The sequence below is a fragment of the Daldinia decipiens genome (assembly GCF_022478715.1).
Source record: "Daldinia decipiens strain CBS 113046 unplaced genomic scaffold F4813scaffold_2, whole genome shotgun sequence".
NCBI lineage: Eukaryota > Fungi > Ascomycota > Sordariomycetes > Xylariales > Hypoxylaceae > Daldinia > Daldinia decipiens.
In genome coordinates this window covers 1,255,954-1,281,985 of record NW_026054545.1, presented here as the reverse complement: position 1 = coordinate 1,281,985, position 26,032 = coordinate 1,255,954, and the positions used below count along the sequence as shown (strand labels likewise).

Below are 26,032 nucleotides of genomic sequence, written 5' to 3'. Positions count from 1 at the left end.
TGTACGGATTAATAAAGCATCTGCAAGGTTTAGCAGGTGCTCCGGTACCTAGATACATAGCATAAGGTGGGCCATCTCCACGATCCAATCGTAGGTATGGTCAACCAAGTTATCTTACACCTGATTCTTACATCTACATACAGTACATGTATCTATCTAACCTAGTCAAATTAAAGGCGCTACATATGTATTCAAGTGTGGAGCATCTCGACGTGGTTCCCGCATCGGCGCCAGTGCGGGGAGTATAAGGAGTCCAAATATATATAACTAACTAATTCATAGTCCATATCTTCTTCGAATATTAACTATCATTGTTAATAACTATCTTCGTAACTCTCATATCTATTTCTTAGGAAATAATTATTATGCCACTAACAACGCAACTGTCGCCAGAAGGTTTGTCTATGACTGAGGTTCTATCCTGTCCAACCCCAGTCCTCCAAGACATCACTCTCGATCCAGATATGGACCCCAAGCATGACCCCCCTACTAGCATCCTGATCATAGGCGCCGGAGTATTCGGACTTAGCACCGCCCTCGCGTTGACCAAGCGCCCAGAGTTCGCGTCTACCTCTATAACTGTCCTAGACCGATCCCCGGAGCCTGGTGTGTTCCCATCCCGTGACGCTTCCTCTATCGACTCGTCGAGGATCATCCGGGCCGATTATGCGGATCCGGCCTACGCGGCCTTAGCATCAGAGGCACAAGTCCATTGGCGGCAGACCGATCCGGCCTCTCTCGGTGGCGAGGGGCGGTACACCGAGTCCGGGTTCATACTAGGAGCCGACTCCGAGCCGTTGGTGCGTGATAACGGGTCGTCAACCGGTCTTGCCTATGCTAGGAGGAGCTGGGTGAATTCAATGGCGCTTGCACATAAGGAAAGACGACCTTTAAGCTCAATTCGCGTTTTGAAGAACCAGTGGTCTATCGGCGGTACGTAACGTCGAAAGTCTATTTCATCCTCTCACTTACGACCAGAGCCAACATTTCTTTATCGGACCAATCCAAGAGTCTTTATTCTGATATATAAACCCTCTAGACTCCTTACCAAAATGAGAATAAATATTAACTGACCAATACAGTGGTGTCTGGCACGGGAGGCGAGTTCGCTTACTGGGGATATCTAAATACGGCGAGTGGGTGGGCAGACGCCGAAGCAAGCATGAAGTGGTACTACGAGCGTGTCACTGCCACGGGTCGTGTAACCTTTGTTAACGGGACCGCCGAAAGCCTCGAGACAAACGAATCGTTAAGGAGGGTTACCGGGGCGCGACTTAAGGATGGCAGCACGCTATCAGCCGATCTCGTAGTCGTCGCCGCAGGCGCTTGGACACCTACGCTAGTAGATCTCTCGACACAGGCCGTGGCCACCGGCCAGACTCTAGGCTATATGGACATCACTGAAGAAGAGCAGAAGAGGTTAGAAAAGGTTCCAGTGATGCTAAACGTATCGACAGGTCTCTTCGTGATACCTCCGCGTAATCGTGTGCTCAAGATTGCAAGGCATGCATATGGATATATAAATCCCAAACCGGTATCAAAACCACCCCTAGGAGTTCCCGGCTCGACAACGCCGGAGCTAATCTCACAGCCGTATACGCATCTCGACGATGCTAGTCTCTCGATTCCAGCGGATGCCGAGAAAGTACTACGGGATGGTTTACAGAAAATAATACCTTGGCCAGAATTACAAGATCGACCTTTTTCCCGAACTCGACTGTGCTGGTATACAGATACCGCGACAGGAGATTGGATAATAGATTACCATCCATATTGGCAAGGTTTGTTTGTTGCTACAGGAGGAAGTGGGCACGCATTCAAATTCCTACCAGTTATTGGTGATAAAGTAGTAGACACGATTACAGGAAAATGCCCTGAAGAACTTCGGAGAAAATGGAAATGGAGATCCTCAAATACTACCGAGATTATAGTAACAGAGGACGGGAGTCGGGGTGGACAACCGGGACTAATACTAGAAGACGCAATGAGAACATAAACCTACAAATCCAATCTAACTAGACAAATCACAAAGATCACGAGTCAAAACGCGGGAATGCCAATTATAAATCGATGGGTGAATAGATGTATGATTTGCTTAAGGAAGAACCTCAAGTAACGATAATCCATCTCTGAAGTCCAAACGATGTTCTGTAACGGATCGTGAGGAATACGCGAGATGTTACTAATATGTCCAGACGGATCATGACGCATACAACCAATATCACCCCTACTCGCAAGCTCTGCGGAGTGTATCCGCCAAGATGGATCGCATCCACCTCATCATTATCACCCTCGTAACGCAACCACCGATACTGACGGGCAATTCGAGGTATCACAACCTCCACCGACCCCATACGACCAATTGTACAGCCCTACGCCCCTCGCACGAATTAATACGGCACCATCGACCTGCGCGAATGCCGCCGGAAAGTATCACGGTGCAATCTAAGCCGTTAATCCGGATCTGAAGAGGTTTTTCTTTTTTTTTCCTTGTGATGTGAAATCATCCTTATTCCTTCCAGTGTAATAGGTCCTTCCTATGTTAAACGCCGATGCAATGCTATGTGGGAAAACGACAATGATACAATTGACGAAAGTCTGTGGGCTTGGTCTACCCAGGACGACGTCGTGACTCGTAAGACGAAGATTCATAAAATCATAAAGAGTCGGTTAATTTACAAATCCCGAATAGGAACCGAAGGGAAGAGTCTAGTGACGAAGACGGCTCGAAGAACACGTGTCAACCATGAAGTCAATGTTTTAAAAGACTCTAGACCTTGCGGAAATCTAAACTATATTAGTAACAGAACATAAGCACAGCCTTGGTAAAACTTACCTTGCAGGACGGGATAAATCATTTCGAACGCCTGGTAGATCTCTTCTCGGACTTTCGCGCCGGTCAAAACGATCTTACCACTCACAAAGATCAGGAGGACGATCTTAGGCTTAATCATGCGGTAGATTAGACCAGGGAACAATTCAGGTTCGTAAGAACTGAAGTTGTGATGGCGCGAAGCAAGACCCTCAAGTCTAATGGGAAACTTGATATCGCAGCTGCCAACAATATTCTGGATCTTAAAATCGCTGAACTTGGCATTGAAACCGAGCTTCTGGATAATACGAGCATATTTACGCGAAGCAAGCTTCGAGTCATCTTCCGATTTTGCGCCAGTAACAACCATCTTGCCAGAGGCAAAGATCAATGCCGTTGTCTTTGGCTCACGAATACGCATGATAACAGCAGCGAAACGCTTGTATATGTCAGCAGAGCTCTCTGAAGAACAAAGGACTAGGTTCACAGTACCTTAGGGTTGTATTCAGCGTTGCGAGCATGGAGGGCAATCGTCTTCAAATCCAACCGGCACTCAAGGTTGACCGTAGCGACGATGTTCCTTTATCATGCGCGGTGAGTTTAATGTCTATAAAAATGCGACATAGGTTATACATACTGCAAGGTAGGAGTCAATCCACTTCCTCCTTGAACAGCCGCAGGTGTAGCAGCGGGTGTGGCGGGAGTCACCCCGGTACCGTTTGCAGCCTGCTGAGGAGCGCCGTTTACGGGTCTCTGGCCGTTCGCCTTCTCAGCATCGAACGAAGGCGGGGTGAGATCACCAGCACCCCCAGGGAAGGATAGAGAACCAGGCGCGGTAAATGCCTTGGCCTGTGCGGCAGTAGATGGATGGGTATGAATGGTTTCCATCTTGCAAATGAACGCTCAGGCTTTTTAAGGTTGAGCGGATCCGAAGAACAGACCTACGAGATCCAAATGGTTAGAAAATAGTTTCCAAAGAATCAGTGCGCATCGGTATCAAAAAGGCGCGCGAACAGCGGAAGATGTAGCGGGGATAATGACAGAAAAAGAAACAATTATGAAGTGCAAGATTGATGGTGGGTTTAAATATAAAACAATTGGTATCGTCGGAACTGGTGATTCAGGTGTCGATGAATCAGGTGGTGAGGGGCAACGGAGCGACAGTGAGGCAGGTGGAAGTGGGGGTTTGCTAGGTATTGGGTAATTGACATTGGAAAGTGGGAAGTGGGAAAATGAGGCAGTCAAGATACCCGGTCAGGGCCGATTTCTACAGGTATATTTGGTTTCCGCGGTATCGAAGAAACTGACTTCGTACTGGGACAAATAAATAATAAGAAATAGGCAGCCTTACCAATTAGCGTGGAGATAAACAAGCAAATGTCTCCCCAGCACAGTAGAGGCTAGTACGACGATACGGTCGTTAGATCTTTCGATCGGTTGACCTGAAGGCACACACACGAGATGTAGATATCAGATGTCAAAAGTCACTTCTCGATCAAATCGGAGAAGTTCGTGAGCTTTGCTTCCACTGATTCGAAGCGCAAGATATACGAGTGACTGTCGAGGTCGAGGTCGAGGGATCTAAGATAGGATTCGACGACAACGACGGCGGTGGAAACTCGGTCTCTCGCAACGACGGTATCGAGGGAAGGCAAATCCTCAGCCTTGTGTTTTTCTTCAAAACTCGTCTTCTATTGTTGATCTATCTTCTTCTTGGCTACACAGCACCGTGATCCGTGCGTGTGAAATATGCTCGAGATCAGGTGAGACGATTTACTCTTCCTGATGCAGATGCTCGAATCCCGAAATAGGCGAGCAACTGGTACACAAAGGACCAACCTAGAGGATGGTCACTTTGATTTTACTGGTGTCGCCTGTTTGCTTAATTTAGCGAACAAGCACGATACACGATGACAACTTCGTTTTGGCCCCAAAGCAGATGATGTAGCTAACAATAGTCTGCGGTGTGACGTTGAAGTGATGAAGTGAGTTGAGGAGAACGCGAGACGCGGGGCAAAATGTAGGATAAAATATTGCGAGGTACGTACTCTCTCAATCACTGTTAGAAGGAAGGTGGGGTCCCAACAATGGTGACGCGGTTATGAGAGAGTGAATAAAATGAAAATATTACGAGGGTCAGACTCAATTGACAGGCAATTGCTGACAAAAGGTCCGTGTTGTGGCTAATGCACTTTCTGTTGTGGCTGAGGGTAATTATGAAGAGGGGACCTTCGGGTCGGGGATTCCGCGCGCAAGAATTTTCGAAACATTGAAGTTGAGGGGAAGCCGGCCAATTTATAATTTTTGGAAGCAAGCACTCTCGTGCAAGTGCGCACTGACTTTTTAGGTAGGTACGCCCCAGTGTGGCGGAAACCTACTATCCACTGCTCCCTGCTTCCCTTCCTTAGCGGCCACGCTAGCATCAATGCGTCCAATCATGTCTCCTCCCTCGTCCCTTATTTTATCTTCCTTAATCTTTTTCTTTCCTTGCTCGTCACTCTAAGTTCTTACCAAGTCCTTCTCATGTTCCTCGTCATCGCACTATTTCATCCACGCAACCTTCCATCCCGTGCACATTCGCGTCTGTATCAAACACCACTTCTTATTCTACATTCTACACAATCTAACGAAGTTTCCTTCCGCTCATTTGCACCTTTCTCTCCTCTATTCTAATACTTACTAATATCTAGGGCAAGATTATTATTATTATCGACAAAACTCCCGTCCTGCTTTCGTGGCTGCAGAAACCCATGACTCGGTCGATTACATCCACAACCTACGCAGAAGCATCGTCAGTCCGTATTACGGCTAGCAGCTCGCACTGGGCTCGGGGCTATTGGATAGCCACCAGTCCAGGCTCCTAAAATCTTGACGGGGTGTGGTGGGTGTGAGCAGGACGGAGTTTTAGACCCCAACCATACCACACCCTGCGAGCCTGGTTTACCTGCCACCCCTAGCCCTCTTCTTTCTCCCTGAAACGCACACACAACGCCTCCTCTTTTACCCCTATTATCATGCTTTTTGTGTTTTGATTGATGCTTGGCCAGTATCTCAGGTTTCGCTCAGCCTCCACAAGAATGCATATCTGTTCACATTTCATCGTGAATGGGAAAACCCCAAACAATGGTTCAGGAGAGGATTACGTAGATTAACAAGCTCTTTCTTTCCTGCTCCGCGAGTAAACGAGACGGCAAATTGTTAGGTTGTGCTGCTGTCGCACTCGAGCATCCTACAAATTTTATTTTATCCCTCTTTTTTTTGTTTGGCTGTGATGATCCCTTTTCCGTGGATCAATTGCAGGTCTCATTTCGGTGGTTTCGGAGGTACCAGCCGCAATCGCAATCGGAGAACGCCACCCTTGACCAACACTTTTTTTCGTCATTTTTCCTTTTGTTTTTTTTTTTCTTGCCGCCTTTCCCTTTTAGGAATGGAAACCCGTATTGAATCGACCAAAAATCTTGCTCATGGACCAACTTTGCGTTCTTCAAAGCTGAGTTCGCTAGAATAACCTGCTCGAAAAGCTAGAGATTGTTATCTTCGCACTTATCCTTTGGGGATGTGCGCTACCGTTTTGGTTGGGAATGGAGCGACACGATACTTGATCTCACTCTTGTGCTCGCCCCTTGTTTTAGTATCCATTCCACTTGTGGTTTCGTATTCTATCGGTACACAAGGCAGGACCTTGTTCTACATAGTGCACAGTACTAAAGTAGCCTTCAGGCAAATCCCTGCCAGTGACCACACGCATTATTTTCTACCTAAAGGAAGAATTGAAAAAGATTGAAAATTTTTCAAGGAAATCCTCCCTCGGCTACCAGCCTCATTCAGCTGTACGTAGCGTACCAACCAGACAAGCCAAAGAAAAATTCCTTGTTATGCATACCTTCTTGGCAACCCTATGACTCATTGATAACCCTTTTTCTTAGAGTTCAATGCAGCGGTCGGTGTACTTGTCCAGTGCATATAACTACCTAGGTAACTACAAACTAAACTTTTCTTTTTCTTAATATCCATATGTATGTATGTATGTATGAATTTGAATTATATGGAGTGGTCTTAGATAATATCTCTAAATCCTGTTCTATCGGACTCCAGGTTCGTATTGGTAAGTTGTGATTGGAATCGTCCGCCGCTGCTGCCTGAGCGCTAATTTTCGCGCTGGTAAGAACGCAACATCCCTGTAAGACTAGGAGGCTTGGCTCGCTCGGTTGGTATGGTATGTGTATGCAAGCGCTCGGTACTCTTAAATCACCTGATGTAACCATAACGGTCTGACAATGCAAGCTGCACAAATTTGCGGCTTGAACATGCAAGTAGCCTCTGGTAACCAGTATGTATGCACTGTGTTCCTAGATTGTCCCTTGATTTCTTGTTTCTTATCGATATACAATAATAATATTAATTTATCCCCTCCGCATAACCAGTCAGGATACAACTCCTCAAAAGCTTTAGTTGAATTGTCAATGATACGTACGGTCTCTCTTATAGAAAAGTTCTCATACTTACCTACATACGTGAATATAGGTACTTATTTTAGCTAGTAGTAGCCCTTTAGAGTTATAATGTTGCGAGTATTAAGTCTTAAAGTCAAGATTAGTAGGTCTTACAAGTACCAGAAGTAAAAACACTACCACACTTTCAAAGTTAAGTGTAATATAGTATGCTTTTGATGTATGAATTGTTTTTAGCCAGTCACCTAATCAAGATGATCATTATGACAATACCTAATATTGTAGGTCTATTCTCCAAGGATACAAAAGCTAGATGAGTTGTATATTATATGGTAAAAAGCTAGGTAGCATCAGCTAAAACATCTTAGTTAAGAGTCGATGACATGAGTTGGTCATATTAACTTGCTTAAAGCAAATGTTATTTTCTAAAAGTATACATGCCTTCCCGTTAAGCAACAGCTGTTGGTTATATTATAAAGGTTAAAGTTGAAGCATGTCTGTGATTAAGACAAGTATATGGTTAACATAATAGTAGATTTTTAAAAACGATATCGTAATAATATTACTAGGCAATTACTTGATGAAAATGGAACTTGCAAAGCTTATACATAAGAACTTCGTGTGAGCACACGCATCAGGCTGTTAAGATATGTTCCATTTCATCTCTTATTACAGTTGGTGAAGCTACCGCAACAGTAATTTTCACCAGTCAGTAAAACTAAATGATGAAAAACTATCCATCTTGCATATAGTTGACATTATTGCTATAACACCTAAAAGTCCGTACAATACTATCATATCATCATTCTTATTCACTTAACATGATGGCCTTTTAATTATTCGTGGGGCACCTTCGTAGCCCCGGTTATTGCTTCAAGCCCCGACAACTATAACAACCTCAATGCTAAGTCTTGAGCAAGATTGTAGCTAGTGACACACCCTAAGAGCTAGTACAGATAAGACTGAATAATATTAAACGATATTATATCTTTCGTAGGGATATGCGATGCCTTCTAGTTACAGTGTAGCCGTGAGTCTTGTGTGTCGTGGCACATCCTCCGCGCCCGATCCACGATTCGTGCACAAGGTCCCTTACTGAAGTCGTATTCCCCTAATAAATCTTATATGCGGGTATAAGCAGTTTTTATTTTTATTTTTATTTTTTTGGAAGTTGTGTAAAGGAAGAAAGCAGGGTTAAGGCAGATCGTACTCAGTTGTCAATATTTTCCTTCCCCTGTTTTTACAATTGTATTAACGAATTCTAGATCCTGCATGCCGTGTAGTTTTACAAGTTGTTAATCTGTTTCTAAGATTAGTAACAATGAATGCACGTGTTCGTTATGGATGGCAGATATACTGTATTAGATCGGTTTAGCGAAGACAAGTCCGATCGGTCGAGGTCACCGACGCCCAATCCCGATCGTCGTCGGTATACGGCGGGTCTGCAAACGGAGGTGGGGGTGGATGAGAACCTACAAGTCTTTGTATGTACCGTTGAAAAAAACAAAGTGATGATGTGATTAAGTGGGGGTTTCCATCCAGACGACTCTGGGGCTTCTAGATTTTTATCACTGGACCGTCTAGACTTCACTATCTATTGGTATAATCGTGTCCATTCACCGTTCGCTTGGAAAACTGCCCCTGCCCATCCCTGCCTGTGGCTTTTTATACTCGCCGACGAGCCGCCCACGTCTGCCACACACCCTATTATTGAAGGCTAGCAGGTTTGAGGCGAATTGGGAATACCCCCCAAGCCGATCTATTACTGTTTATTACGTATTGGAGGAGATGTCTCCTAACCGAGACGCTTGTTATTCGTACGTAGGCGCTTATGATAAGCGATGATGGAGAGCAGATGGAGAGCAGATGGAGAGCAGATGGAGAGCAGATGGAGAGCAGATGGAGAGTTGGCAATCTGGGACTGGCCAGAATAGTCGAGAATAGGACATGTCGGTGTGAATTTATTACATTTTGCATCATCCCCCATCGGTTTGCTGGCCATCTCTCTCTGTAGTTTTTGTAAACGTGTACTGTACCGTACCTAAGAAAAGCTAGCAAATCCCCGTCACCGCTAGTTATACTTATACACTACATACCTACATACTATAGCGGGGTGGGGTGGGTACGTAGAATTGTCTTATATTTAAGAACCGTTCCTTATGAAAATATTACACTGAACTGGTGTGGTGCCACATCGCCAAGAGCAAGGGTATCATTATGTAATCTTAGGTTACAAGCCATATAAAGGTTTAATATTCGTCGTATTCTTCTGATCAAATAACCACGATCATCATCATTTAGTTATGCATTTAATATAAACATATTCGTTACTTTCCCATATTTATAGCTTATGGCTTTATCTTACGTATTTATCTTTATATTTTATCCGATTAATAAATCTTTACAATTCTTTTAAAATATAATGTTATTATTAATTATTTAAAGCTTTTTACGAAGATTTAAACGTTAAAGTGATATGTTATATTTTGTAAAAAATACCAACTTTTATTTAACACTTTAACAGTTGCTTTGTTTTTTAATAAAAAACGTTCCTTCGAAAAATAAGTTTAAAAAAATATTAAAAAGGTTAAAAAATTAAAAAAGTTAAAAGATGTAATTTTTAAACTTAAAACTTTTACATTAACTTTATAATAAGGTTTAAAATTTTAACGGTTAAGTTAATAAAATAAAATAATTAATTTTATCGAATTATTTCGAAAATTTAATTAATTTTAAACTTTATAACTTTTATTTAAAAAAACGGTTCTTTAAAATAAAACGATTTTATATGTATCGAACGGCGGTAGTAAAATTTTAAAAACTAAGCCTTATTATTCTTAAATTTTAGCCAATAAAAAGCCGAGAATTAAAGGAACGTTTTTTTAATAAAGAACCGTTCTTTAAAACCCTCCATTTCCGCTATGGTACTTATGCATACACTAACTAGATGATGTAGGTAGCTAAAGTTCTATGTACCTTATTGCTTTCTTTCGGCTTCCATTAAACTTCTGACGATACACGGATAGCCCTGCAAAGCTCCGCTTACGGCGCCGGTTCAAGGTAACTAGCTGCGATAAGCGTTACAAAGTTCCATTCCACATCTCCTGAGATACATCCCCCTTTTTGATTTGTCTTTTACTAATACTTGATCCGGCCGTCTTGACCAAAAATCAAGTGGTCACGTGCTTCTGCTCTGAGGGTGTGCTGTATACTTTGCACGGCCGGACTCCTCATCCCTTATTCCATTTCAGGGTGTTAGGGTTCGACTTGGTTAGATAAGTGCGGGAAGATGGCTGTCATCGATACTAGCAAAGACCTATCTGCGCTATTCCTTCAGCAGGTCAAGGCTACCCCTGATGCCGTTGCCCTGGAAGATGGACCTACGACGTTGACTTACGCCGAGCTCGACCGCAAGGTCGATGCACTCGCTACCCGTCTTCGTCACGACGGGGTTGGTAGAGATTCTCTTGTCGGCGTCTTACTTGGACGGAGTGCAGATTATGTCGTTTCCTGTCTTGCTGCGCTCCGTGCGGGCGGAGCATTCCTAGTCCTTGAGCTCGCATACCCTCCGAGTCTCCTGGCCGCTGTTATCGAAGATGCAAGGCCTACCGTGATAATAACACACATGGCGCATTTTGGCAAGATCAACTACAAGACTCCCCTCATAATTCTTGACGATAAAAGTTCATATGAAGATGGAGATGTTCCGTCGAATGGAACGTCGAAGACGCTACCCCCATTGCCCGCAGAAGATGATTTGGAGAAACTCGCATTCGTGTCCTACTCATCTGGTACTACAGGAAAACCCAAAGGGATTGCGAACCCACACAGGGCAGCTGTTTTATCGTATGACTTAAGATTTGAAGTAAACGACCTCAAACCGGGTGATCGTGTGGCCTGCAATGTATTCTTCGTCTGGGAGATACTGCGTCCGTTGCTGCGCGGAGCAACTGTAGTAACAGTTCCTGATGAGACTAGCTATGACCCTGTTGCTCTGGTTGAATTACTTCGCTCGAAGACTATCACGGAAACTCTCATGACACCTACTCTGCTTGCAACAGTCCTTGCTCGGCACTCACAGCTTGGAGCCCGTCTTCCAGATCTGCGTACAGTATGGCTCAACGGCGAAGTTGTGACTACTGACCTTGCGCGGCGTGGTCTCAAAGCGCTACCGAAAGCACGCCTATTGAATTGTTATAGTGCTAGCGAGACCCATGAAATTGCTTGTGGAGATATAAGGGATATGGTTAATGACGAAGCTCGCGTCGTCCCAGTTGGCCCTCCCCTGGACCCAGAGCATACATACATTCTTGATGAAGACGGCAAAATGGTTGAGACGGGTGTTAGCGGCGAGTTGTTCGTTGGAGGAAAACTCCTGGCACGGGGGTATCTGAATCTACCAGAAGCGACAGCGAAAGCTTTCACCGACGACCCCTTTGACCAGACACCTGGCGCACGAATGTACAGGACAGGAGATACGGCACGGTTACTTCCTTCAGGGCTTCTTGAGATTACTGGTCGTGTGGGAGCGATGATTAAGATCAGGGGTTATAGCGTACAGCCCCCGGCTGTTGAGAATGCAATAATAAGGCATCTCGCAGTCCGCAACTGTGCCGTGGTAGCTCATGGGGACGGCTTAGATCGCCAGCTTCTTGCTTATATTGTCCCAGACGACGAAGAGCCTGGAGATCGAACAGTCGTCAAAATTGACGAGGCTGGGTTCAGTCCGGTTGCACGGCGCGCTCTATCGGACCACCTCGCACATTATATGATTCCGGCCCTTTGGGTTGAACTGGATAGCTTGCCAACTCACGAAGTGTCTGGCAAAGTCGATCTCAAGCGCCTTCCCTCGCCAACTAAGTCGCGAAGCCCCGCGTCGTCGCTGGCACCTCAGCATCGCAACCAGAAAATCACCATCGAGGACATTGCGAAGATGTGGGCTGCATCTCTTAATATCCCTTATAAATCCATAATGCAGCAGGAGCATGACTTTTTCGACCTGGGCGGCCATTCGTTAGCGCTCGTCGATCTTGTTACAAGATTTACTGGCACCTATGGCTTCCCCGTGGCCCTGAGCCGCCTTGCTGGTAACCCGACACTAAAGGGACACTTGGAAGTTGTCTGTGATGCGCGTGATGGGTACACTGCATCCGTGCAAGCTGATCTGCCTGCCGTTCTGCGCGCAGACTCCGTTCTCCCGCCTGAGATCAAGCCTTCAGGGGCTAAGATGCAGCGAATTTGTGACGCAGATACGATCTTGCTCACCGGTACAACTGGATTCTTGGGAGCATTCCTGCTTAGCACCATTTTAGAAACGACTTCGGCACAGGTGGTATGTCTCGTTCGTTTCGCGGATCTTTCAAAAGACAACTACTCCGCCGGTGTAGCGCGAATTCGTAAGAACCTCCTCGATTTGGGACTCTGGAACGACTCACTCCTAGACCGCATAGAGGTTATCCCGTCCAACTTGGCTCGGAAGCGCTTCGGCCTTTCACCCGAAGGCTTTGAAGATTTGGCTTCTCGCGTACAGGTTATCATTCACTCGGCTGCTACGGTTAACCTTGTGTATCCTTATGCTGCTATGCAGGGAGCTAATGTTTTTGGTACGAGAGAAATTCTACGACTCGCGTGCCGAGGAGGTGCGACTGTTCACCATATCTCCACTAATGGCGTGTTACCGCCATCCGTGGAAGGCTGGTCTGAAGACGCCATGCTGGACGTAGACGAGGTGCCCGAGAAATTAATCGACGGATATGGCCAGACGAAGTGGGTGGCAGAACAGCTCGTCCTCGAGGCGGCGAAACGGGGTTTACCAGCGAGGATATACCGCCCGGGAACTATCAGTGGCCATAGTGTCTCTGGGTCATCAAATACATACGATCTCCTTAACGCCCTGATCGTAGAGTCGCTTCAGCTAGGATACGCCCCGGACATCGAAGGTTGGTATGCTGAAATGACTCCTGTCGATTTTGTTAGTAAGGCGATCACGTCCCTGGCTGATCTCGTGGACACGGACCAGCGCATATTCCATCTAGGTGACCCATCTCCAGTACCAACCAAGCAGGTCTTTAGAATTCTTAGCGAACTTGGATACCCCACGGAACCGCTTGGATGGGACGAATGGGTTGGCATGTGGGAGGAGAAGAGAGGATCTAGCAAGGGAGACAACATTTTTACAGTTGACATTCTCCGCCGTGGCATGCCTACGGTTGATTTCTTGAAATGGGTCACCGTCCTCAAAGATCCGGCAACAGAACCTGCTCTCGCCAAGACTGGCCTCCAGCGTCCTAAGATTGATAACAAATTATTCGAGACTTATACTCGGCACTTCTGCGCTCGGGGTTGGTTGCCACGTGCTCCACGACGGACCGAAACCAATGGCGCCGCGAAACTCTCAAAGCGAGGCCCGCTAGATGGGCGAGTCGCAGTTGTTACGGGAGCATCGTCAGGCATTGGTGCCGCCGTTGCTACTGCTTTAGCCAGAGAAGGCGCTCATGTGGCCATCGCCGCTCGACGTACCGAGGCTCTCGAGGATCTTAAGAGCAAGCTCTCTAACTCTGGAAGCAAAGTGTTGGTACAGAAGACAGATGTCACAGACCGGAAACAAGTCGAGTCGCTTATACAGACCGCAACGGAAAAGCTTGGTCCCGTCGATATCCTTGTCTCTTGCGCCGGTGTCATGTACTATACGATGATGGCAAACGTGCACACGGAGGAATGGGAACGCACCGTCGACGTCAACTGTAAGGGCCTTTTGCACTGCCTCTCATCTACGGTCCCATCGATGCTGTCTCGCGGTGGGGGCCACATCGTCGCCATCTCGTCGGATGCTGGGCGCAAGGTGTTCCCAGGACTAGGCGTGTACTCGGCGAGCAAATTCTTCGTGGAGGCCACGCTGCAGAGCCTACGACTCGAGACTGCTGGGTCTGGCCTGCGCGTCACCTCCGTGCAGCCCGGTAACACGGCTACCGACCTCCTTAATATGTCTACTGATGCCGAGGCTATTAAGAAGTACGGCGAACCGACCGGCGCCAAGGTCCTCCGCCCTGAGGAGGTTGCTAGTGCTATTATTTATGCCCTGCGTCAGCCTGCACACGTTGCTGTCAACGAAGTCCTGATCGAGCCCAGGGATGAGCCTATCTAAGAGCACGGATATCAATGACCGCGTGTAGCATGACCGAGGAAAAAATCATGCTAAAATGGGAATATAGTAGGGGAAAACTTGTACCACGATCTGGACTGTCAAGAGCTTTCTTTGGGGATTTCTTGTTACTTCTTATCTCTTATGGAACCTAACTGATGGCTCTGGTGTAATATTTTTGCATATTAGCGGCTGCATGACGGTTATGATGATTGGGTTCCTAACTGGGTGTATGATGTACAAGGAGCTCGAGAGCCTAAAAGGGCGGTTAAAGAAAAGTCTTGGTGAGAAGTTGAAGCGTGTGATGACATGAGTGTGATGACGGTAGAAATAAGATATATTGTTGTATTATGATGTACACGAAGATAGGAAGATGAGAATCTAATAACGAAATGCGTTTACTTAAAAGCTGAGTGTCGAGACCTCATACTTCCTAGAAAGATAACCTACCAAGGAACTAGGCGCTTGCTCTCAACTCGAACAAAACAATAACTAGCAGCAGAACACATTCACAAATGATACTGGAACAGGCTCCCAAGCCCGACGAGAATTGTTTCCCACATCCACAACTTTCTATTGGTGTTCTTGTTGCTAACTTCTTTCAAAAGGCACAGTTCGAAAAACCCCAAATCAACCCCTGACACAAAACGTCAGATTCCTGTGGTGATAATAGTACACCTGATCGACATGTCTAGACTTGCTAGAAGATCCTCGACCGTTGTATCCGTCATTAGCCGTAACAATCCCGGAAAGCCCTGATAACCCCATCTATAGCCTATATTTACAAGATACCCTCATTCTAAGAGTAGGAAAGCTCTTATTTAGCTCCTAGCTTTCCTAAGAGACCTTGTAAAAGACTATCTAGACCGTTCTGGCCGGAAGCAGCACCACCGGCGGCAGCGTCACCACCAAGGAGACCTGCGAGAGGGTTCGCACTAGCAGCACCACCACTGGCGGCGCCGAGAAGGCTTCCGAGCAAGTCGGTGAGCTGGTTACCGCTTTGCTGGCCTGCGCTAGCGTCTGCACCTGCAGCGGCATCCGCAGCAGCGCCGTCCTGTGCACCTTGGGCGTTGTCGTTACCCTTGCCCTTGCCCTTCTTGCCTTGGTTGGCATCGTCTGCGGCATTGCCAGTTCCATTGTTGACGGCGCCAGCCTCGACGGCGGCAGCAGTTCCATTCTTAGCAGCACCGTTATGCTTCTTCTTGGGGAATCTGACATCCAGAGCTGCGTACGTATATATTAGCATTGTTGTTGCCAAGATGACTAGAACGCTACATACCGAATTCCCTAGGGGCGCGGGCTTGGAGAGCTCCCTGGGGTTGCTCAGTTGGTAAGGCAGCAACGAAAGAGGCGGCTGTGGCCAAGGCCATTAAAATAGCACCGAAGTTCTTCATGTTGAAAAGAGTGTATATCCAGACACTTTACAGAAAATAGAGAAGGTTGAAATAAAGTTGTCGAGTGACGAAATAATACAGCGTAAAGAAGGTATGAGCACAGCTTCATACAGTTAGCTTAGACTTGGCCATGTTGGATATTCAACTTAACTCACCTCTTAAGAACAAGAATCGACCTAGAAAGGAAAGGTTGTCGGTTGGGGCTGATGTGGATGTGTGAAGAAACAAAAATACGACCGGACTGAACAGCACGGGGAGGCGAGCATTTTATGGACAATTGGAGTCCGTCGAGGCTTGGATGAGCTTAACTATCCTATCCCTGATTAACGTGGCATAGCAAGGTCTGTGATAGACGGTTACATTCTAACCAACTGGTAACTAACCCCATAGTCACAAATGATGCTTGTAGACATGACATAACCTAATAGTTATCTCTATGTAACTACGTTAACACGTTATATTATCAATATCAAAAAGCTCTTAGGAAACACAGGGAACAAGGCATGTAAACGAAGCTCCGATTGGGTTGACGGGATTGTAGACCCACCGAGGCCAAACGTCAAGAAGACAATCCATCCCACTCAAAACATGGGGCGAAGTAGAATAAGATGACCTTTTGAGTCCCTATTGTAGATCATACGAGCGATGTTGAAAAAGTTGCAGATCTGGGTCTCCAGATTTGGAGCGGCACTGGGGAGATCAATTAGGAGATCCTTGGGAATCATTGGAGTTGAAACTTGAGATGCCAAGAATGCGTGGGGATATTTTGGCTGCTTTGAGGTTATCGACTTTTCTCTGCACCAGCAGCGCCCAAACGTCGCACCGGGCAGATCAAACGAGCCTCAGACAGGCACACGCCAGGGGTATTGACTAGGGCTGCTAGGAAGTGCACATGGATTCTTGATTTCTGATAGTCAGTCGGTATAGGTATGCATTTCGTATGTTTGTAAATGTCCAATGTCCCAATCATCATGCAGGGTTGACAGCTCATCATCTAAGGAAATAAGACTTCCGGTTGCAGCCAGGAGTTTCTCGAAAGAATTACTAGTCCAGGAACGACCCAGAACGGCAATTAGGTCGTGGTTCAGATTTCAGAGCCTCAGAACCTAGAAAGAACAGTGGCTGTGTCTTTCAAACCTCAAAGTGCGGACATATGCGAAACGTATTAGAAGCTTGAACAGCTTCGGTGTAGCTTAGGCGCTTACAACCTGTTCTGTTCTCATTAATGATGCTTTTGAGAATAACGAGTTAACCTCGTTGCCGCATAAAAGTGCTTGGTGTTGATACATAATAGTATCGACATGGTCTAATATCATGGCCTAATATTACTGCCGATCACTAGGATCCGGCAGTCCATATGTGTAAACGTAGATCTTCATTTAACCCTTCTCATACGAGAATAGCTTCGCATAAAGATCATGCCAAGGTAAATCACGATGTGAAAATAGTCGGCTTGACATGGTGCTGGAACGACCAAACCGGTAAGATTCCCGAGCCTCGAGAACGATCATGGGGATCTTTCGCGAGGATGTATTAACGCCTTGTTTTATGATGACAAGGTACTTAAGTGAATGGCAACTATACGCGCTCGCGTTCTCGAATATTTGCAACGCCACCGGAATTTATTTATTGCGAATAGCATGCGAAGCATGTAAACATACGATGATTCCTCAAGTTTATAACCATAAGATGCTAGGTATGTATTTGACCTCGGGAGTTGTGGACGAGTGGAAATATGTATGAGTTTAGGAGGTAGGTGCCTAGTTATTCCGAGCAGTAGAAGGTGTCTTTAATGTATTGTACAATACAATACAATAGGTACAATACCTCTAGCTGCAAGCCCCCGCATGGCTTTCAAGCCACTCCTGCCACAAGATAGACGAAATACCTAATCACGAGCAGATGATTGGCTTACATGACTCTCCGAACGCGGCCTAGAGCGGCTTATACCGGGCTTCATCAAAAGTTTTGCGCATCTTTAATCATCTTGTCCAATGAATGACCAGCGCAAACCTCGGTAGCTCGGTCGACCTCCGCAAAGCTGTATGGTTTTAATAGAAACTGTAAACTTTATACATGTGGCTTTGATGTCATCATAGCCATTGTTACTTTCTATATTTCTACATACATGTAGGTCAGAATACTTAGAGAGGATTCAACCTTCAAGTCGAACTATTAATAAGTCCGTAGTATTAACATCTATACCCTGACGGCCTAATGGCGTCACGAACTCGGTAGCAAGTAAAAACCTTTCCCTGACGACGAGAAGGCCCGTTTATCTTCTAAACGAAACCGACTGACAGGGACGGAGAGATGTTGCAACAAAGAAGTTTTACCATGTCTGCTTCGTTGCCGCTCCACGTTCTTACACGGCGGGGCGCCGCGTCAATTCGGTCGAAAGCTCCCAGGAGAGTGCCCAGGGCCTTACATTCCTCTATAACTACACCCCAATTACGATATACTGCTGCGACATATCCCCCCATTGCTCGATCGACCCCTCGCGCATTTAGCACTACTCGTCCGAGATATCTCGCAAGCGCCGAGGATGACTTCGACCCTAAAGCCATCGAGCGGGAGAGTGACGAGGTTGATGTCTGTATTGTTGGTGGAGGTCCTGCTGGGTTGAGTGCTGCGATACGTCTAAAGCAACTCGCTAATGAGAATGGAAATGAAGACTTCAGGGTATTATTGCTAGAAAAGGCTGGTGAAATTGGTGCGCACATCTTGTCCGGAGCTGTAATAAACCCGGTTGCGGTTAAGGATTTATTTCCCGACTGGCTCGATGAGGCGAATGAAAGTCGATTTGAACATGCGACGCCCGCGACAGGAGACAAGATGAGATTCTTAACTAAGACCAGCGCAATCCCTTTACCAGCCCCGCCGCAGATGCACAACCACGGTAATTACATCGTCAGTTTAAATCAATTTACAAAGTGGCTCGGAGACAGGGCAGAGGAAATTGGCGTCGAGGTTTACCCCGGGTTCGCTGCATCCGAGGTACTTTACAAGCCCGATGGCTCGGTTCTTGGTGTTGCGACAAATGACCTGGGCATAGGGCGTGATGGAAAACCGAAAGATAGCTTCGAAAGAGGCATGGAGTTCCATGCCCGAGTTACTCTATTTGCAGAAGGATGCCACGGAAGTTTAACTAAGCAAGTTATCAAGAAGTTCGATCTGAGAAGGGATAGCCAACACCAAACTTATGGTTTAGGAGTAAAGGAGGTCTGGGAGATACAACCAGAAAAGTTCCACAAAGGCGAGATTACCCATTCTATGGGTTATCCCCTATCTCTGGATACGTACGGCGGCGGGTGGATGTATCACTTTGGGGATAACTTGGTCAGTATTGGACTTGTTGTTGCCTTAGATTACAAGAATCCCTGGCTATCGCCGTATGGTGAATTCCAAAAGATGAAGCAGCACCCTCTATATAGATCTGTCTTAGAGGGTGGAAAGTGCATCTCCTATGGCGCGAGAGCTCTTAGCGAGGGTGGGTATCAATCAATTCCTAAGGTCGCATTTCCCGGAGGTGCCTTGATTGGCGACTCTGCTGGCTTCGTCAATGTGCCTCAAGTCAAAGGCACCCACAACGCCATGAGAACTGGCATGTTAGCTGCAGATGCAGCTTGGAACGCATTGGCAGAAGGGAGCGAGGAGTCTGTTTTCTTATACCACTACGAAGATTCTCTCCGGAAATCTAGCGTCTGGAAGGAGTTGAAGGAAGTTCGAAACATGCGACCCTCGTTTCAAACCCCCTTGGGCACCGTCGGTGGTGTTCTATACTCTGGCATAGAGGCTTTCGTTCTCAAGGGTCGCGTTCCTTGGACCCTGAAGCATAGGCATACCGATTACGGCGCCACTAAGGATGCGGATTCGTATCCGAAGATTGAATACCCTAAGCCAGATGGAAAGATTTCATTTGACATTCTAACGAGTGTCTCGCGGACAGGGACGAACCATGAGGAAGACCAGCCTGTCCATCTCCAAGTTAAGGACTGGGATGCTCATACTCAGGAGACGTGGCCCACTTATAAAGGCTTGGAGAATCGCTTCTGTCCTGCTGGTGTCTACGAATATGTCGAAGATGACTCGAAGCCACTGGGCGTGAGATTCCAGATTAACGCCCAGAAGTAAGTGCCTCGGGCTGCCCTTGTTTATTGCTCATTATTTACTGAGAATATTTGTGCTAATATTTACCGCAGCTGTATTCACTGCAAGACATGCGATATCAAGGCGCCTCACCAGGACATTAATTGGGCCGTGCCCCAAGGTGGCGAAGGGCCGAAGTACTACATGACATAAGAAGAAAGGAAATGGCGTGAAGCCTCAACAATTCAAGAAAAAAATGTTAAAAGCTGCTCGGTGTCTCGATAAGGTCCAACCTCTCCTTATATAAACTTCGGATAACCAGGACGTATGATTCACGGATCATAAGTGATATACGAACTCAACTTCTAGTGTATCAACAACATTACCTTGCTAGTGGTGGACTGGTAAATGTATATCGTATTGGACGTAAACTTCGCTGTATTAAGACATACTTGGATATATTCAACTGTAAGTTACCTGGGTATACAACTGGCATGGTGGTTGAGGGGACTCGCTTCAACATGAATATTATTCATAACTACAGAATAAAAAGTCAATTTATGCGATCTTATCTGTTCCTCTTCTACGAGCATCTGATGACAGGTAACTAACCTAACCTAGGTACCTAGGTATCGACCAATAAAGTAGTGTACAATACTTTGGTGCCATCTTTTGATATTTTCGGTAAACCAGTTCCCCCTTTCCTCTTAGAACCCTTGTTGCGCATGCCACTTCTCCTGCCACCCGGGAAACCAGGGGCTATCATCAAGAGTCCTGGGCTCCCAATCCTTCTCGACAATACCTTTTTCGATCTGCTCTTTCTCGAATTCTTCCAGGGTCGGAATCACCACGTGCTCGGTGTGCCAGGTATTCTTGTACTTCATAAGATTCTCCTTGCCCTCCTTGAGGACTTTTAATAAAAGGCTCGGCACGTACGGTTCGTCTCGCATTTCTTCTATGGGCGTGAACAGCGCTTTGAAGTTAAACACGACTCCGGCTGATAGCGGGAGCCGCCGTAACGTCTGCCAGTCTACGCGCAGGTGGATACGCGATCGCGATACGTTCGGGTCTTGGGCGTCCCGGTAGCTCTCGTGCGGGTCTCCCGGCGGCATGTAGAGCGGCTGGTCTACCTCGAGACCCCAGGACCCGCGCTGGATAGGCTTGCTGGCGGGCATCTTGGAAAAATAACTGAGGCAAATTTAGCATTGCACTCAAAACAAGGAAATACATGTCGTGCTAGAAAGAGACGCTACTAACCGATCCATACTAAACTGCATCTTCTCCTTGTAATCTGGGATTGGCGTGTGTATATCATCGAGCCTAAGCCCCATCTTGGTTCCTAAATTCCAACCCAGGGACGAACATGTCATACCAGCGCGGAGGTGGTAGTACCCAGTCTCCGGATCCCGCAGCATGATGTTAAAGTCTTCCGGGACGTTATCTAACAGGATGAGCAAGGGATGCTTTTCCTTGATGATAGAAACCGTGCCTAGGATCTTGTTCTCCAACTGCGACTTGTCCGGCGACAAGATGAAGTACTGCGGATACCGTGCGCATATGAATTGTAACACCATCTCCATCAGCTCTTTGCATGCAAGCTCTGAGCCGGGGAGCCAATTTAGCACGCTCTTGCCGTGTGTCGCGTAGAGTTCTTTGCGCTGTGCAATCCGGGTCTTGTACGTTGATTCCAGCTCGATCCACCAGTCGGTCTCGAGCTTAGTCAAGGCTATTGTCAATTATTAGCCCCTATTTCCCAAGCTTAATGATGCCAGTTACAAGTAGGTACTCACACATGGTTTGATGATATGCCCACCTGAATGGCCGATATGGCCGCGGTTTAGCGCGGTCGATATCAAATTCTGGGTATGGTTGGGGCATAGGGACCTCCGAGATAACTGAATAGTCGGGAAAGTCTCCTAGTGCCTTGAGCTCGCGTACAGAGAAGCCGCTGAAGCAATACTTCGAGTCATCAGCAGTCCGGTAGTCCTCTTCAAAGCCTAGTAGCGAGCGCGCGAATGTGTCCATGTCGAACGAAAGATTGCCTAGCGCCTCCTTTTGATCAGGGGACATCTTTTCCGCTATAGTGCTAAGTTGACCCCTTTGGGAAGGGGGCAAAGTTGCATAAAGATCTAAAGTTGATGAGGACGGCTTCGAGAGCGGCTGCTTCTCGAGTAACGGCGTACTCGGGCGGGATGCATTGCGCCTTGAGAGACCTAATCTCCTGAGAACCACTTCCTTCTGGGATTTGTTCAAGGCAAGAAAGGTAAGTAAGGATATGACAACTCCTGACGCCAACCAAATGGCAACGGATAGTGCCATCTTGAATAATGATCAAGTATAATATCGAGTGCCACAGGTACTAAATAGGACCAATGCAGTTAAGAGATCTCGGCATGTCTTCAGGATTATATTATTCCATCTACCACTTCTCGCGGGGTCCCTCTTTATTAATATAATCATCCATCACCGAGACGAGGTAAGAGGTGGTGAGGCAAACATATGAAAGGTACCTAAGGTAGGTAGGTATCTTTGGCATATAGACCGACAGCGGAGTCCCTATCTCGGATGTGATGATAAGCATGCCGGATCATATGAGCATACCATCGTAGCTGGACAAGATTGGAGCTCGTAGCGCTAGCGTTTGGATGATAACACTTGTGATGTGAGTGGTCGCTGATAATACTAGCGTATAGAACACCGATCTCCAAGCGTATAAAATACCTGGGCATCGCTTGCCTGCCCCGTCAAGCCTGCGTACCACACTTTTAATAAACGCGGATCACCCCGCATACTACTTGTTCTAGATACTACCGAACAAATATTCCGGGCTATTATAGGCCTGTCTCTTTTTGCCGAGTGGGTAGATCTGCGTGTAACGTGCAATATCACATCAGATGTAATTATTCACAACTTCACGATATCTGACTAACAACGATCTAAAAGTAAATGGCGGCTATGAAGATCGATAGAAGTTAAAGCTCGCCAATAAGAAGTATATAAGGTGTGTACAATCCAAGCCATTTCACGATCCATTACGGAAGAGAACCTGGTGGCGCATCTCGAATTTCACCCGCTCTGCGTACAAGGCCAAAAATGGTATCATGACGAATTCAATGGTAGAATTAGCTTAGATGCCACTTACTCTGTGGCGTCTTATAACATGTGCTAGAGGAACCTGGCTAGGCTTAATCGGAAGCTATTCGCGATTTATTGAGAATTGTGTTTCAAAATCCTAAACACGATCTCAGTGATTTCGACGAATGGTAGAATATTAACTACCTCCTACGCATATCATAGCTTATAGAACCCTATGGAATTTATCACATGACCCTAATAATGAGATGCAGTGCCTATAAAAACTATAGTACTTTATTACTAGTAACTAACCTAGTTAGTTCCCTAAAACCCAATTTATCAATGAGAATATAAGGAGTCATCCGCTAGGAACAATACTAGCACGTGGATCGGTATAGCTAATATAATATATAATATCAACATGTATATACCCAAGTGTTATAAGCTCCATACAGTTTAGAGATCTTAATAGTGTTAAACATAAGTCTTCAGCCCCTAGAAAGAAGTAACTATAATATTATAAAACTCGTCCCCCCTCTCGTTGTTATCGGTCCCTTTACTTTTTTTTTGCATTTTAAACTTGCATGTGGATAGGTAAAACATACGACTTCATCCCTAGTTACGCGCCGGAGAACATTCGGAGTTTATTCAAGATGGTGAATCCCCGAGAAGTCACCGTTATTGGTTGGCTACATGCAGGAAGGTGAACGCCTGCCAAGACCCTAGTATGCGGTTCCCGTCATTCGGCACGGCGTTATCGCAGTATGAACGCATCAAGCATTAAGAAGACTTAACCTATTGAACACATGCTGATTATATACCTAAGCTTATAATTGAAGCATTCTTGACTGTATAGCTAGATCGTGATTTAATTCAGGAATAAGCTAAGATACTGGCTTAGGTTCAAGGTTTAATTTAACGTTGTGCAGACTATACACAATGATTAACTCGAGAATTATAATTATAGGGTAGGGTGGATCTTTTATCAAATGTGCCCTCTAACTATAAATTTAATTCGTGTTGGTATAACTAGTTAGGTACCTACCTGTATATGACTATTTGGACTTGTCATCGCGATGAAGAAAATTCTCATCTTGTCTTCAATAGACTAGGTTAAGCTGTTTCTATGGTCTTCTCAACGATGTGATTTAAGTCCAGATAAGTTGTAGGATCCTGTCTGACCTCTGCGTCTAGCATTATAGTTCCCGTTAATGATTCATTCTCCCAGGTCTGGCACGTCTTTTCTGGATTCATAGCCCTCCAGTAGCTTTCCTCGTAGATCGGCGGCAATAACCCTTGGACAGGCTCATCTTCATTCTCTGCAATGACAGAGGGTAGCCTAGCACCACCTACGAGCGTCTTCCAGGCAACCTCTTCGACTACTTTGGTGAGGTGTTCTCCTGAAGAAGAGACAAACCCTTTCCCATCACCCATCCGCATAAGCCACCCGCCAGAGTTTAACACAAGAATAGGAAAAGCCTGGCTGGTACGGGAGCGAAGTTCCGCGAGTATAAACGCGTCACGCAAAGTACTACCCCGAGTATATCTCGTACCACCAAGGGCGAATAGGCTAGCAGACGGTGGGCAGGCTTCGGGGCAGTCGGCAAGTTTCTGCAGAATGGAGGTCATCGACATCCATGACGTCGCTGATCCCAACCCACACGTTATAATCATGCGCGAGGCATATTTACAGTGAATAAAGAGTGTTTGTAAGTCTGGTAGTTTAATGGGCGTCGGCGAGTTATCTGAGTTTGTCGAAAGATCGCTTAGTACATCAGGGCATATGACGGGGAGTTTGAGATGAACATGACGCATGCGAGGCAGTATGCAGCGCAGTCTGTCGCAAATATGCACGAAATTGACACGCTGTGTCCTTGGAAAATGCCGGTGGTATGCCATAAGATCAAGTTCTAAATTGACGCAGCTGTGAGGGAGTGCATCGATCAAGCTGAAAAGGGCTTGCCAGATGCGGTAGACATCAAAACGCACCGGCGGGGGAGTGCAGAACGAGAAAGTCGATAGATTGTCTAGTTTTGTTATAACATTTGTCAACAATATCAGGTCTTCATCTATCTGGTAGACGCCGTCCCTAGGTAGCCTGGTAGCCCGCACTGTCAACGAGCGGACGCAGGCGGCTTCACGTAGATTGAAGGTTTCTCTAAAACGAGTTATACTTGTGCAATCTAAAACCACATGCCGGTATAACTTCGAAATTCCTACGTCATGCCATCGTTTGCAGACTCTTAGGCAACAGAGCAGATCCGAGATTCCAGTGGATGATTTTACTGCGACTAATATCATCGCCAGTAGCTCCAACGGGAGCGACTCCATGGCAGATACCAGATTGGAGGATGTTTAGGCGATAATATCTCTCGTGTGTGACTGTGAATGCGAATTTGAATGTATAAATATGTAACATAGTTGAGAACCTGATATTTAGGGTGGTGGGGGGTTTGATGTCGCATTGTAAATGGGCGGAAAAGGGATGATCCTACCAACATGACGAGCCCGGTGCGCCAAGTCAGGAATCATTCCTCAGCATTATCAATCCTATACTCATCACCACAGAACACAAAGCGTGAGAGCTTCGAGACCGTCGCAACTAAAATAAAGACAGACCCACGTAATATAGCATCACTTAATGAATAAAAAAGACATAGAAATAATAATCCTTGAAATATTCATCTGTTCCAATGTTGTACTCCCTCGTATACTCTGCTATAAATTGTTGTCCTCGGTAGGTAACGGTAATGGTATAGATTCGCTTGGGCTTGGCGGCGGAGAGATATCACTTAGTAAAATAATAGCACCGCTCGACGGATATTTTTCGTAGCCAAATCCTACACCTGCTCTCGCGAAACGTTCACTTATTGCATACCCTGGAGCATACCCTGGAGGGGGTTCGACCACATCGCACATAACCTTTCTAAGCAGAGGAAATTCGCATGGAAACACCGCATCTGCGAGACCTTGGAGACTTCTGATTAGGACTTGAAGGAATGTGCCAAATCTACCGGCGATTCGCAGATTTGTAGACAAAAGTTTCAAGACTGACAGGATGATAAGAGAT

The 26,032-nt window shown here is 46.1% G+C and overlaps 7 protein-coding genes across 7 annotated transcripts; 3 read left to right on the top strand and 4 right to left on the bottom strand.

Moving 5' to 3' along the window:
* Positions 1 to 113: 113 nt before the first annotated feature.
* On the top strand, positions 114 to 2,154 carry F4813DRAFT_344258 (FAD dependent oxidoreductase). The gene is made up of 2 exons (XM_049241642.1): positions 114 to 933; positions 1,083 to 2,154. Exons 1-2 carry the CDS (start codon positions 366 to 368, stop codon positions 1,994 to 1,996), a joined length of 1,482 nt encoding a protein of 493 aa, XP_049104319.1. The 5' UTR covers positions 114 to 365; the 3' UTR covers positions 1,997 to 2,154.
* F4813DRAFT_344255 (TATA-box-binding protein) lies at positions 2,072 to 3,754 on the bottom strand. The gene is made up of 4 exons (XM_049241641.1): positions 3,450 to 3,754; positions 3,305 to 3,392; positions 2,837 to 3,251; positions 2,072 to 2,787 (listed from the first exon to the last, which is right to left on the bottom strand). The coding sequence occupies exons 1-4, from the start codon at positions 3,698 to 3,700 to the stop codon at positions 2,771 to 2,773; spliced, it is 771 nt and encodes a 256-aa protein (XP_049104318.1). The 5' UTR covers positions 3,701 to 3,754; the 3' UTR covers positions 2,072 to 2,770.
* Positions 3,755 to 10,212: 6,458 nt separating this feature from the next.
* Positions 10,213 to 14,813, top strand: F4813DRAFT_344248 (acetyl-CoA synthetase-like protein). Its single transcript, XM_049241640.1, has one exon. The coding sequence runs from the start codon at positions 10,553 to 10,555 to the stop codon at positions 14,405 to 14,407; it is 3,855 nt and encodes a 1,284-aa protein (XP_049104317.1). The 5' UTR covers positions 10,213 to 10,552; the 3' UTR covers positions 14,408 to 14,813.
* Positions 14,814 to 14,820: 7 nt separating this feature from the next.
* Positions 14,821 to 16,214, bottom strand: F4813DRAFT_105926 (uncharacterized protein). Its single transcript, XM_049238440.1, has 3 exons — positions 15,954 to 16,214; positions 15,684 to 15,901; positions 14,821 to 15,628 (listed from the first exon to the last, which is right to left on the bottom strand). The coding sequence occupies exons 2-3, from the start codon at positions 15,796 to 15,798 to the stop codon at positions 15,222 to 15,224; spliced, it is 522 nt and encodes a 173-aa protein (XP_049104316.1). The 5' UTR covers positions 15,799 to 15,901; positions 15,954 to 16,214; the 3' UTR covers positions 14,821 to 15,221.
* A 1,921-nt stretch (positions 16,215 to 18,135) lies between these two features.
* F4813DRAFT_378613 (uncharacterized protein) lies at positions 18,136 to 20,100 on the top strand (the record flags this gene model as incomplete). Its single annotated transcript, XM_049245355.1, has 2 exons — positions 18,136 to 19,928; positions 20,001 to 20,100. The coding sequence occupies 2 exons, from the start codon at positions 18,136 to 18,138 to the stop codon at positions 20,098 to 20,100; spliced, it is 1,893 nt and encodes a 630-aa protein (XP_049104315.1).
* Positions 20,101 to 20,594: 494 nt separating this feature from the next.
* F4813DRAFT_396977 (uncharacterized protein) lies at positions 20,595 to 22,888 on the bottom strand (the record flags this gene model as incomplete). Its single annotated transcript, XM_049247893.1, has 3 exons — positions 21,678 to 22,888; positions 21,145 to 21,613; positions 20,595 to 21,075 (listed from the first exon to the last, which is right to left on the bottom strand). The coding sequence occupies exons 1-3, from the start codon at positions 22,204 to 22,206 to the stop codon at positions 20,595 to 20,597; spliced, it is 1,479 nt and encodes a 492-aa protein (XP_049104314.1). The 5' UTR covers positions 22,207 to 22,888.
* Positions 22,889 to 23,817: 929 nt separating this feature from the next.
* On the bottom strand, positions 23,818 to 25,524 carry F4813DRAFT_344242 (uncharacterized protein). The gene has a single exon (XM_049241639.1). It carries the CDS (start codon positions 25,291 to 25,293, stop codon positions 24,076 to 24,078), a length of 1,218 nt encoding a protein of 405 aa, XP_049104313.1. The 5' UTR covers positions 25,294 to 25,524; the 3' UTR covers positions 23,818 to 24,075.
* Positions 25,525 to 26,032: the final 508 nt, after the last annotated feature.

What these genes read in the sequence shown, in the direction of transcription:
- F4813DRAFT_344258 (XM_049241642.1), top strand. Translation starts at nt 366, where the DNA reads ATGCCACTAACAACGCAACTGTCGCCAGAAGGTTTGTCTATGACTGAG. An exon ending in GAACCAGTGGTCTATCGGCG is followed by an intron (nt 934 to 1,082) that starts GTACGTAACGTC and finishes TGACCAATACAG; the next exon opens with TGGTGTCTGGCACGGGAGGC.
- F4813DRAFT_344255 (XM_049241641.1), bottom strand. Translation starts at nt 3,700, where the DNA reads ATGGAAACCATTCATACCCATCCATCTACTGCCGCACAGGCCAAGGCA. An exon ending in GGATTGACTCCTACCTTGCA is followed by an intron (nt 3,393 to 3,449) that starts GTATGTATAACC and finishes CGCATGATAAAG; the next exon opens with GAACATCGTCGCTACGGTCA. An exon ending in ACGCTGAATACAACCCTAAG is followed by an intron (nt 3,252 to 3,304) that starts GTACTGTGAACC and finishes GACATATACAAG; the next exon opens with CGTTTCGCTGCTGTTATCAT.
- F4813DRAFT_344248 (XM_049241640.1), top strand. Translation starts at nt 10,553, where the DNA reads ATGGCTGTCATCGATACTAGCAAAGACCTATCTGCGCTATTCCTTCAG.
- F4813DRAFT_105926 (XM_049238440.1), bottom strand. Translation starts at nt 15,798, where the DNA reads ATGAAGAACTTCGGTGCTATTTTAATGGCCTTGGCCACAGCCGCCTCT. An exon ending in CCGCGCCCCTAGGGAATTCG is followed by an intron (nt 15,629 to 15,683) that starts GTATGTAGCGTT and finishes ATACGTACGCAG; the next exon opens with CTCTGGATGTCAGATTCCCC.
- F4813DRAFT_344242 (XM_049241639.1), bottom strand. Translation starts at nt 25,293, where the DNA reads ATGGAGTCGCTCCCGTTGGAGCTACTGGCGATGATATTAGTCGCAGTA.